Here is a 13,584-nt window from a genome sequence, read left to right on the forward strand (position 1 = left end):
CAAAGTAGCATCCACATGAATGCCAGGACCCATGGTTCCACTGCCCAAGGCATCACTCTGCCTGTGCTGGCTTGCATTCTTCCCATAGTGCATCCTGGTGCTATCCATTCCCCAGATAATGGATTCACATGCTCCCAGCCATGATGTAAAAGACAACATGATTCATCAAACCAGGCTACTTTCTCCCATTGCTCCATGGTCCAGTACTGTTGCTCATATGTCTATTGTAGATACTGTGAACAGGGCTTAGCATGGGCACTCTGACCAATCTGCTGCTTTCCAGCTTCATATACAGCAAGCTGTATGTGGGTCACCTGACACCTTTCCAACATAGCCAACATTAGCTTTTTCAACAATTTGTACTACAGTGGCTCTTCTATGGGATCAGACCAGAAGGGCTATCCTTTGCTCCCTGTGCACATCAGTGAGCCTTGGGTTCCCATGATCCTGAGACTTTCCGCATAATATTCCTAGTACAGTACATCTATAACATCTTTCCAAGTCCCTCTAACATCTTTCCAAGTCCCTCTAACCTCTTCAGATGGGGAAAGGTGAACTCACTCTTATGCCCTTTGTGCCTCAGGAAAGCAACACTCAAACAGATTCTTAGTTGCTGCGCCAAGGTATAAAGATGAAGGTTGTTACTGCTGGTGGCATGTCCAGATAATGAAGGCTATTGATGATACCATATGCAGTGCCAAAGACCAAGCCAAGCACATACAACCATCAGGGCAGGCAAAGCAGTGGAAAAGCACCAGACCTAGATGAAGGCAACACTGGTGCTTTTTGGAACATGACTAGCAGATGATGTAAATTTGGTAACTAGATGTATTTTAAAACTACAGTCATGACCAACTGTATTGAGACTAGCACAAATTTTGGTTTTCACAAAGTTGGCTGCTTCGGTTTTTATGGTTGCATTCTGCATTAAGAGTGATCAGATGAATTGCAATTGCAAGGCTGCAAGTCATTCTTTCTATGAAAATTAAAACAAAATCACAAAAATTACTGCATTCCAGCCACTGCGTTTCAGCCCTGCCACAAAATGGCCTGCTAACATCATTTCAGTTTTGCTGCACTACAAATTTTCTGCTTTGCTAGACCTGCAATTATTGTGAACAGGAAACATGTTGGCACAACAACAAGTCAGCCACAAAGCATTAAAAAATGCAAACTCACATAGCACATAAAAATTGTCCATCGTGTGTTGAACCACACTGAGTTCCAAAATGACTCTGAAAGCATTATCAGCACAAGAATGTGCATTAAAAATTTTTTGAAAATGGTCTTCAGCAGCTGAATATAAGCCTAAGATCACTATGTGCAATGCCAAGTGTTAGTTGGAGTGGTGTAAACCCTATGTCACCATTTGACTCTGCATTAGTGGAGAGGCACTTTTTGGACTGGTGAATCCTGCATCAGAATCTGGTAGTCTGATGTATGACTCTAGGTTTGGTGTATGCCAGGAGAATGCAACTTACTGAAATGCATGCTACCAAGAGTAAAGTATGATGGAGGAGGGATAACTGTCTAGAACAGTCTTTTTATGATTTAGGCTAGGTCCTATAGTTCCACTGAATGATAATATTAATGCCACAGCTTTCACAGACATTTTAGACAATTATATCCTTTCAATATCTTGGCAGTTTGGGGAAGGCCCTTTCCAATTTCACCATGGCTGTGCTCCTGTGCAAAAAGCAAGGTCCATAAACTTTTATTGAGTTTGGTTTGGAGGAACGTCCATGGCCTAAACAAAGTTCTAACCTCAGCCCCACTGAACACCTTTGAGATTAATTGGAACATGACCGAGGGCAGGCCTTCTCATGAAACAACAATGCCCAGCCACAAATGGCATGGTTTTGGAATGGGATGTCCAATAATATCATATATGTGTGATGGTGAGGAGTCCACTCCAACTGAAGACTTTAATGAAACAAACGAAAGCTAACATAAAAATGCACTGAAGAAACAACAAAAGAAAGCCAATGTAACAGGATTAATGACTGACAAAGGTCATGCAAACAAAACAGGCTTTTAAAATAACAAACATAATAACATAAGAACACACGGGTGGTTCTGCAAATGAGGCAACATTTCTCACGCTTCAGAATAACAGAAACTGAAAGATATAGTAAGGCCCGTAAAATTAAATGCAATTTTGCAAGCCAGAAAACTGAAAGACAGAATACAAACAAAGAAAAGCAAACATTTAAAGTATGATTTTAATATAGAATATTTAAGCTACTAAATGTTCAATATGACTTTTACACATTTTTAAGAAAAAGCTACAAGAACAGATGTAATAAGATTTCTTTTTTTCTCTTTTTTGTTAATCACAGTAATTGCTTCATTCTATATTCATAGTTTGTCTGTAGTTTTTATGTAGCCTAATAAATAATGCATTACAATAGTTCAGGCAAAAGAAAGGAAAAATTCAGTTTAGCTTGTTAGTAGTTTAGGGTCTGAGTTCAGTTATATTTATGTTTTACCCAAGTTGTCATATAGATTATATTCACTTGTCCTTGCACATTAGTCACTGTTCAAAGTTTTAAAAGTTTTTTTTTTTATTCAAGATGCTGTTATGTTGGGAAAAAAACAGGGATATTACAGCAGTCAAATTTACTATAAAGTGAGTTTGAATATGTGGTATATGAGATACATATAGATCTAAAGGAATACCAAACATTAGAAACCTTGTGAAACACATTTTAAAACAATAGTTGCACTCATTACACTTCCATATATGGTAGAGTAACTACCATATATGAACTATGGACCCAAGAATATTTTCTGAGCATGTGAGGAGTCTACAGAGAATGGTTTTAGAGTATATATTTATGTTCTAATACATTAAATGTAAACAAAATTGCATTAAAAAAGAAAATGAGTAACTTAAGTATAATAGTATAGCATAAGTAAAATTGCAAGCAATGGATTTGGGGATTCACCAATGATACTTTAATATAGATCATTCAAAAACAAGTGAGCATTACACACATGCTAGTGAATGTTCTTCAGTTGTAAAACAATACAATGCTGTCTGGGGATTGCATCAAATATTTAGAAACTAAGCACAGAGGCAGTTAGAAACAGAGGCAGAGGCAGTTAGAAAACCACATATTTATTTTTCTTTGTTTATTCTGTCACAAGGTATCCATCCCCAGATATTTTGCTCCAGTCCTATTGCCCTGAGTAGAGTTCTCATTTACATTACAGCTCAACTTGTCATATCATTATGTAAATATATTTGGGGGTTTTCTACATTTCAGTAATAATGTAGCAAAATCATGATTCGGTTCTTGCATTTGGTTCTTGCATTTAAAGCTATATTTATTATTTGGTCACATAATTCAAATTGTTTCCTTCATTTTATGAGAGTTCTTTAGTATGAGAGAAATATCTGAATTGAATAAATATAAAGAGGAATCATTTTCAGTGTCTCTCACATTAAAAAAAGAGTAAGCATAATTACTTCTACTATTACTTCAACATCTCTGGTGTTTTGTGCATACTCTGCAGCAAAATTAATGCTGTGAAAAGTAACATTTGTTCATTAATAAGTGTGATATGTTTTGTTTGCGAAAGCACATACGCAGTGGTTTCACTGATATGTGTGGTTAACACTGGCATTTCTTTTCCTGAACAAAATGCATGCAAAGCATCAACTGAGGAATTGGGCAATGGAGGTGTCTGTTATGAGGTCTCCATTTTGAGGAACTTTTTATGTCCTCTTTATTCTTTTTGTCACATTACTGATCCCTTTATGTCCCAATATATTAGTTGCAATTTTATTATTGATTGCAAATGTACTTATGCTATACTGTTATACTGAAGTCACTCTCTTCTTTTTAAAGTAATTTTGTTTGCATCTAATGTGTTGGAATATAAAAGTATAAAATAATATATAATATAATTCTCTGTAAATTACTCACAAGCTCACAATATCCTTAGGTCCTTATAAATTAATATATAATAGTTATTATTTTTAAAATGGAAGTGTAATGAGTGTAGCTATTGTATTGAACTCAGACCTTAAACTAAACTTTTAAAGATCCCAAGAAGCTTTATTGCATTTCTTCATTCTCTTGCCAGAACTATTGTAATACATTAATCATTTGGCTAGCTAAACATTAAAAACTCGGATACTGTGATACACAAAAAAAAAAATCATATTTTAAATGCTGATTTAAATTCTTTCCTTCAGTTTTTTGGCTTTCGAAATTGTATAGCTATTTAGATGAACTCTTCAATGGCAGCAGTATCACTAGGCACAGTTACAGCCTGCAGTTTTATGTACTGCACCTGCATATTTGTGATGAGACTTTTCATGCCCTCATCATAGAGAAGGCGATCTTCTCTAACAGTTTCAGCCAACTTTATGAGGTTCTGCAGCAACTTTATCATTGCTTGTAATAACACAAATAAGCGTGTTTGCAACTCTGCCACATTGGCTATCCCTACGAGACAGCCAAGGTAACTGAGCGAATTCCTTATCTTAGCCTGGAAATCAGCAAAAAACTTTTTTTGTATTAGGATATCATCAATGTTTTGGGCTATCTGATGCAGCTTCCATTCTGTCCGAGATATTTCACTGCGTGTGTCCTCAATCATTCTTCCACAGTCAGACACTTTCCAGGAGAACTTGCTGACCTGCCACTCAAATCCTTGTACCAATTTCGCAGCCTCGCTGGCTTTGTAATTTGCTTCATTTATGTCATTTTCAGCTGCACTGATCATTAATGGACCTGTTTCAATGAAAAGTGTACAAAAAAAACCCAGCAATATAATTAGGCTATTTCTTTCTTCAGTTTTCTATTGCAGTTCATGAGAAGAACTATAAGCATGGACTATTACTCTACAATGGGACTATTGCTTAAAATTAGAGGACAGAACTAACATCACCTTAGCTGCACAGGACCAGACATTTCCTAAATAAAAGATGAAAGGTTAAAGTATTTTAGTAAAAACCAAAAAAAATAATTACCAGCAATCCAACCAAAAATAGGAATAAATGTTATTCCAATTCCCACATTCATTTGCTCCTCTGCCTCTTGCTTCTGCCTCTCCAGATCCCAAAGTACTTGTTGCATTGTGTTACGATTCTGTACTGCAATATCTAATGACATTTTGAACATGTCTAAAGTAGATTTGTTTGTTTTCTGCTGATTTTTCAAATTCTGCAGTTTGAGGGATTTGCTTTGTTGCTCTACACTGAGATTGCTTCTTTTAACTGTGAGCTCCACATAGAATTTATCCACAGTTTTGAGCTGTGAGGATGCTGCCAGTTCTGCTCCCTGCAGGTTTTGTTGTGCAGCAAGTATTGCACTCCGAATGTTTTCAAATCTGCTGTCACTTCTAGTCACAAAGTCTACATCTACATTTAAGAGGATTATGGATAAGTCACTGAGAGCACTAAATCCATTTTTAAGATAAGAGTTCACTGCCTTTATAAATTCTCGCCCAAGATTTTCTACTTGGATTGACATGTTGACTCAAAGCCTGTGGGGGGAAAAAAATAAAAAAAAATAAAAAAAATAATAGAAGAAACTTCACTACTCACTTTTCATATATTTTCAAAATTGTATTTATTTATTTATTTATTTATTTATTTTTGGTTATCTGACTAATTTTTCAGCATTCATCAGAGCTGATTTATTTTGCTTAATAGACTATTTCAGTCATTGCATGCTATTAATAATGATATAAGTGATTTCATACAATTCAGAAGAACAAATGGGATAGTATGTAATAAAATAGACTGCGAAGAACATTTGCACTTGAATGTTAAATTAAGGTATATTGAAAAAAATATGTCTCATATAAAGGTCTACTCATACCTGCTATAGTCAGCTCAGTGTCTAGTAGAGTACAGACATCCTTTTTTAAACTTCTAAGCTTATATATGCAAGTGTTTTCACACTTATCTTACTGAGATTGCAAAAAGATGTACATAAAAACAGCAGTTCAAAAGTGTGTTGCTTGCACCAGATATCAGTACATGTGCTGAAACTTCACACAAAGGTAAGGGTATCACACTTACTTTTAAGAGAGTATGCAAACAAAATGCTTACCATTTGTAGAACTGTGTAAAAAACAATAATAATAAAAAAATAGTAGAATGTAAAATCTCATGAGCCAACTTTTCTTACCACTCTTTCATATAGGATACAATGGTATATTTTTCTGTTTATACAAATTTCAGTGCTTTTAATTAATTAATAATTGTATTTCAAGTATAATTAACCAGTTAAATGTAATTATTTAAACTGCTGTACCATTATTAAATTAAATTTTAGAACAGATTTTAAATTGCTTCCATGTGCAGCCAGTTATATCACTTGCTTCTCTGTGGGAATATTCATTTGTTCTTTTACACGGTGTTTAAAAACATTTGTTTAAATGAAACATTTAAAAGGCTACAATGAGAATATGGTTTGGAATTTATTTAATCTCGCTACAGATATCTCTCTAGAATAGTGCAATGTACAGATATAGCTGTCACTGAACACTCGCCTCCCGCGAGTCACGTGGTTTGGCCAGCCACGTGTAGTGAGAGGATCTGTTTGTGGCCACGCCTGCGCACAGCTGCACCTTTTTTCTTTATATGTATTTAAGCTCGTGTCGAAGTGTGTAGAGTGTTGGTCGTTGTTGTTAATGGCAATGTTAAATGTTATACTCGTCGTTGTTAGATGTATTCGTGTTTGTTTAATATTAATCGTTTTATGTTAATGCTCTTTGTAACACGTGTGAGTGCCATTGTCTATGTTTTTGAATAAATATTCGTCCACGTCGTTGGAGCCTGTGCGTCCTGCCCTTCCGCACTCGGGCCACCCCGCGTTACAATAGCCAATAAATAGTTCATTTGAAAGTAAATTTACATTTATGATCTTACATTCATGTAAAACATGTACATGCTTATATATATATATATATATATATATATATATATATATATATATATATATATATATATATATATATATATATATATATACATATACATACATTCATACATTTGTTTTCACAATTTCAGCATAACTGGCCCAGCTCATTGAGAAGTAATACACAATTATACTGAAAAGAAAAATAGCCCAATCTAGAAAAGTCATCTGTTTTTCAATCCTTTAAAATGTTTATGATAGGGATAAGGGATTACAAAATATAAAAACACACACAAACGAGATATTTTGCTTTCTACACAACTATCAGTGTTGATGTACATCTATTAGGTTTACAGATATGGATAATGCAGAGATGGTCATCTTTTGTTGAATATTATGAATTGTTGAAAAATAGTAGTAAACATCTTTTAGGTACAGTTTATTTTTTCGGTACTATTTGTTCTGAAAACACCTTGAAACTAGCTCATGTAGACCAAAACTGAAACCATATTCAGAACAAGGGTCCCAGGTACAGCTTTGATATGGATCTGGTTCAGAACGAGTGCACCCATGCCAGGTCATAACCAGACCTATTCCAGAATCTTCTTATTTCTTTGAGACATCCTTAGAGGCTTCAGTACCATGGTTTTTCTCATTGCTGCTATAAACTCTTCTGAATCCTCACTTCTCACTGAACCATTTGTAATATTTTGAATAATCAATTAATTCCCCCTTTAAGAATATTTTTTAAGATGTGTGCAAAATTTAGAAATACCCAATTACAACCTTTGGTCAGGCGCTATATTTTTTTTTTTTATAAATTATGAATTTATACTTTATCAATTCTATAAGATTATAGTATCAGAGTATGTTCCTGTTAAATTAAACATTTTTAATGTTATTCACTCTTCAATAGGTCAAACCATGACTTCTGCAGACATTATCAAAGCTACAAAAAATATCACTAAGGCATCAAGTTGCAGAGATGACACCAAAATGATAATGCAGCCATATGCAAACTGGGAGGAGTACTTGACACCAGGTCCAATTTCCATTGCCATCTTGGGAGAACTAGTCTTCATTTCATCCAAGGTGGACTTCTCCATCAATAAAAATCCACCAAAAGATGGATTCAAATTCATCAAGTACCCAGAATCTTTCAGAGCTTGTCTTATGCAAATTTGCAATTCTGGATGGCGTGCTTTCAATGAGGCCCATAAGAACATGGATCAGATTCGCCTCCACACTGGCAACATTCCTGAATACATAAAAATGTGTGTGAAAATTCTTCTTCAAGATAAAGATGAACTTGTCCAAAGCTTTCTCCCTTCTCAACTCCAAAACATTGACAGTATAGCCACTGACTGTTTGGAACTGGCAGCATCAACTGAGAGGAAGTTCATGGAAGTCATTGAGCTGATCCAGGAGGTTCTGGAGGCTTGCCTAAATGCCAAACAAAGCTACACACAGGAGCTCAAGGAAGTCAAGCAAAAGCTGGAAGCAGCAAAACTTAAGAAGGAGATATTAAAGGAAATAAATGAACAGGCTGAAAAATCTGTAAATCAATTTAGTAGTCAACTTAAAGAGGCCCAGACTATGTTTAAGCAGTCAATGGACTCTTTACCAAATGGATGGGAAATGATTGGAATGGATTTTGTTGAGGGTATGACAGGCTCAGTGAATTCCCTTTTGTCTGGAATAACCTCTATTTGCACAGGGGCATTTATTACAGATTTTTTAAAAACAGAATCAAATACAAGCGTCAGTGGGGAAGGCATGAACCAGAAGCAAAGTGCAAAATCTGACCCAGTAGCCCTAAATGACATATTCTCCAGTTCAAGTCACATTTTAATGTTGAGTCAAGCTTTTAACCAGGTCATTGCTAATGATAAAATCAGCTTGACAGAGATAAGAGATGAGAGCAGTGGAACCATAAAATCAGATTTCCAGAAACATAACTTTGAGGCAATTAAAGAATACATCAGCAAGAGGGCAGAGTGTGAACCAAAACAAGAAGTCCTCTCAATCTGTGAAAATGGCATTTTGATTTGCAATGATTTGGCCAAGTATGCAGAGAAGGGGGAATTTGACCAAGAGAAGAACAACAAGCTGGTTTCTGACATGCGCAGTCTAATTAAATTGGCACAAATATTTGATTCAAAGAGTAAGGCTGTAACCAGAACTCCAGCATTCGCTGCAAAACCTCCCCAACTTCTTCAAATACAGTCTAGCAGCTCAAAGAAAACTGCTAGCCAGACAGCTACAGAAAATGCTCGTTTCAAAATAGAACAGAGTCGGGCTCAACTGGAACATGTGAGAGCAACTTATGATAAGTATGTGGATGAAATGAAGAAAAAGAAGGAGGAGCTAAATAAGGTCCTTCAAGACATGAGAAAATGCGAAGTTCAAAAGATTGATTTTGACACCACAATCATGTTTTTGGTCAAGGGTCTTGATGCCATGGGACGAGTGAAAGAACAGTGGGAGAAATTGGTGCGTTTCTTCCAAATGGTATCAAATATCATCAAGACGTGTTTGAGCACCTCCCTAAATGATTTCACCAAGACTGTTAATGCAGCATCCAAACTCAAATATTCACCAATAATGTTTATCAAAGACATGATCTACACTCAAGCTTTCTATTGCTCCAACATTTCCAGTTTGGTGAACATGATTGCAGGCACCTACACTGAGGTGTCCAAAAAATATCTTATGGATAGAATAAGTAGTCTTGGAAAGCTTATGGCCTTGGACCCCAACAACCCAGATTTCAATGTTCAGCGCCAGCAACTGCAAAACTCCTGTGAGGAGGCTCAAGAAGGCATACTAATACTCATCGAGAAAAACAAACTTAACTTTGAAAGCCAAACTCATGCAAGGCTGGCAAAAATTGAAGGGGAACTGAAGGCAGTCATGCCACCACCATCTTTAGAGGAAACAGAAAAGCTCCAGGAGATTGTCAAAGCTGGATTTAAAGAAAAACAGCAGGATCTTGAGGACCAGTTTGATTAAATCTTCATAGAAACATCCATCATGGCTTTTCTTTATATAACAATAATGAGCTTTTTATTAATATGCTTTTTTTTTGCTACATATTCCTAAGATTTACCAATTTTAAAGCTTTTTTTTCCAAATAAATTAATATAGAGTATTGATGCTTTATAATCAGGTTTTACTGTTCTCAAATGCTTAGAAAGCACAGTAAACAGCTAATTTGAGTGAATGATACTTGTGGGTTTCAGGTGGTTTGAAATAAAATTCTATAAATGTTCATGTTCACTTTTTAATGAACTGTCCTTTTTTGATTTTAATGCTAACAAATATGTGGAAACAGATTGTCGTATACTGATTTACTTACCCTAATGCAAACAAACATTTGCTTTTGACTTAAAATTTGTTTTAAGTGATATAATTCATTTTAAATTAAATGAGGTCCTTTGATGTAATAATCCCCCTATAAATGTGTGGAATGGTAATTACTGTTAAGTGATGACTTTATTAATACACCTACTCTATGGCTGTATTTAATTCTAAGACATATTACTTATATTATGCATTTATACAGCCATGCAATGCACAGCATATACATATCACCTGCTCATTTATTCATTCCTGAAAAATATAATTTATAAAAGAAGCAACTGAAAACATAGCAGTTAGCATAAATCAACGTGCTTCAGAGTTCATAGACCGAACAAAAACAGACCTGGTATCTTGTAAGAGTATATGATCTTTGCCATTATTATGAGCTATAGGGCCAGTTGATTTCATTTTTCAAACCAGATAGTTTGGGATTAAATATTTCATTTTAAGTGGATCTTGTTAAAAGTAAAATTTCATTGTGTTCTCTTCATGCCTGTTACTTAGCTGCTTATATGTTGTAAAAATATAAGATATGAGCTTTTAATAATAAAAAGCCAATAAAATGACATTTTTCATGCACATCTTTAATATATCAGTTTTTCATATTCACAACAAATACATTAAGCTCTTTCCCCTCTTATATTATACAGTCTTAAATATTTTTACACTTTTTTTTCAGAATTTCATCTATCAAAATGTCTTTTCTTAACCTTTATTTCTTTATTGGAAACATCTGTATAACTCATTTTATTGGTTTTTTAAACTCCATGCCTCCTAGCAAACAGACAATATTTTCTTTGTACAGCTATTTACAGGTGAAAAGAGTCTCCCAAAAGCTTTAATGATGGTTCTCATGTGAATGAACTGCTAGGGCTTTAAGGTGCAGGCAAGGCAAAGGAAGGAAGGTGCCTGGGGGGTATATAAAGGAGACACAAAACAGGAAAACTAAGAAATAAGTGGGAGTTGAGAAAGGCATGTGGGGGAAAATTAAGTTTTAAAAAAAGGTCCCCAAATATTTCATAGTCAAGTGAGAACAATCCTTCAAAAAGATAAACCTCTTTAGTAACATTCTCGTATAAAATAAGAAAATCTTGCAAATAAATACAGCACTCCTAAAAACGTGCCATCTCTTTCTGTCCTATTTTAGGTATGCCAACTAAAATGATTGGGAGTCAACAGCATGTGGGCAAGAATCAGTATAGTCTCAAAAATGGATGCTAAAGGGCACCACGCATAATCATATACACCATAATCCCCTCAACACCCGCTTGTTCTTCCTTCGGAATTATATGTTTAATTGATTCAAACTACAATATTGATATTCCTGGGGGAAAAACAAGACACAAGCAACTGGGTAAAACTCCTTGTATGTATTAGAGTGGAAGGGACAAAGAAACCGAGAAGCCTCTAATCTCTCGAATAAGCATTTGGGGGATCTGAAGGTTTAATAAGACAAACATGTGTTGTCCTTTACATGAGAAATCATGGACATTTTTACGTTGGGAACATAACGGCAGATATTTGCCAAAAAAAGGCACCTGCAATCTGTTTAAGTGTGCAATTTGTGTTATATCAGAAAAATCCAACAAGGGTTCTTTACCGTCAACACAGTGTCACAAATGGTGTTATGGTCCATTTTTACCTAAAGCTTTGGCTTTTATAACCCATGGCCATATCGTATAACACACAAGTTATTTAAATCACATTGTGATACTGAGTTTTAGTCATGCTTTGAACACTCTGACAAAATGTTTTGTCTATAGAAAGGCAAATTGCTTGTTTGCATCAATCCATTTTACAAAAAGTGCAAAGGACACACAGCTTAACGCCCATTTACTCAATCACAGAAAACAACTAGCTAAAAAAAATAAACCTCTCCTAGAGGCAAGGAAAAAAATGCAATAAAATTAAAGCTACATAAATAAATTTAATTGTGCAGGCCTGCCTGTCCATGAAAAAACAACACAATGTAAAATTCTCTTAAGTCAATATACCGCAATGAATGACTCAAAGGGCAATGGAACAAATGGCATGACCCTCGCTGCACCAAACCTTACAAACCTCAAAGATGTGGTCTCTAAGGAAGGTCTATTTTCATCAGGTCTGAGACAAAGAACATGGCCTAGCTTTTGTGTAGGGGCATGTATAGAAGCATGACATTTCACACGGCCACTTCACAGTGAGCATGGCAGCAGCACTGAGGAAGTACTCCACTAACGCAACATAAAAGATACTTGTGGATTGCAGGGCACATGAGTATCAGTTGTCCAAGTAAAACTGCTGAGCTAGGGGTAACCTGCATTCGTTTAGGATGTTACACATGAACTGATCCCATATCAGCACTTAAGTAATTTTGATACACAACCTTAATTTTTGTAACTAGCAGAACTCCCTGAAGGTTTGGTGAATCCTACAATACAATAAATCAGACCTTAATCTTACTTATGTTACTGAAGCTATAGCATTACAAAAAAGTTGAGTTTTCTTTCATCTCTCTCATAGCACACCACATTCATATGTAACTCAGACATAAAAAAGGGAGAAAAAATTCCTTGGGAGTTCATCTTATGAGAACATGTATACTCCTACTCAATGCTGATCACAGGAGAACAATAATCTTGACCACTGGAAAGGAGCATTATGTGCTTGGGCAACATTGGACATCTGTAAAAGTGTAGAATATCTCATCATCTAAAAAGAGCCTGATAGGTGGTAAATTAGTTCTCCTCTTGATGCATAATTTACCTCTTTCCACAAACAGATGTGTGCTAGCAGGAATGTACTGGACCCATGTTGATGTCCTTAAAAGGCAAAGGAAAAAAAAACAAAACAAAACTGTACAATACCAAAGAAAACAGAAAAAAAGAATGAAAAATAAGGGTAAAGGAAAAACATTTATCAGCAGCTCCGGCCATAGGCAACATTGAAATGTAACAAACATAGTACAAGAAAAAGAAATGTCTGTAAATGTCATTCAAGTCATCTTTCAGCATCCTCTCCATGACTGATGACCTAACTTCAGTCCCACACATTATCCAATTAACTACTGCTGACCAGGCAGTTCTACTGCAGAAAACAAACCATTGGTCAAGGTGTGGCTCCTGTGCTCTGGTTGACCAGTACTGCATAGTGCCCCCAGCAGGGGAGCAGCAAGGCAGGACATTGCTCAGCTCCATCTGTCAGACGCTTCCATCATACAGTCTGTAACCCAGCAGTCCATGCTCGCTTGCTAAGACTTCTTGCCAACTTCCTGGATTTATTCCTCTTTCATATAGCAGCCACCTTCAAGGGTTTGCAACTCATTTCACTGTCAATTGTACTTTATGTGCATCATTTCAAG

General features: G+C 35.7%; 1 protein-coding gene and 1 long non-coding RNA gene across 2 annotated transcripts; one reads left to right on the plus strand and one right to left on the minus strand.

Annotated features, from left to right (window-relative positions):
* Positions 1-1,328: 1,328 nt before the first annotated feature.
* LOC145659905 (uncharacterized) lies at positions 1,329-5,861 on the minus strand. Its single transcript, XR_014126070.1, has 3 exons — positions 5,838-5,861; positions 4,985-5,499; positions 1,329-4,745 (listed from the first exon to the last, which is right to left on the minus strand). It is a non-coding gene; the product is annotated as an uncharacterized LOC145659905 (long non-coding RNA).
* A 109-nt stretch (positions 5,862-5,970) lies between these two features.
* LOC113572533 (uncharacterized) lies at positions 5,971-10,695 on the plus strand. Its single transcript, XM_027002197.3, has 2 exons — positions 5,971-6,021; positions 7,798-10,695. Exon 2 carries the CDS (start codon positions 7,806-7,808, stop codon positions 9,891-9,893), a length of 2,088 nt encoding a protein of 695 aa, XP_026857998.3. The 5' UTR covers positions 5,971-6,021; positions 7,798-7,805; the 3' UTR covers positions 9,894-10,695.
* The last annotated feature ends 2,889 nt before the right edge of the window (positions 10,696-13,584 follow it).

The sequence above is a fragment of the Electrophorus electricus genome, chromosome 11, assembly GCF_041902795.1.
Source record: "Electrophorus electricus isolate QZ-2024a chromosome 11, ASM4190279v1, whole genome shotgun sequence".
Lineage (NCBI taxonomy): Eukaryota > Metazoa > Chordata > Actinopteri > Gymnotiformes > Gymnotidae > Electrophorus > Electrophorus electricus.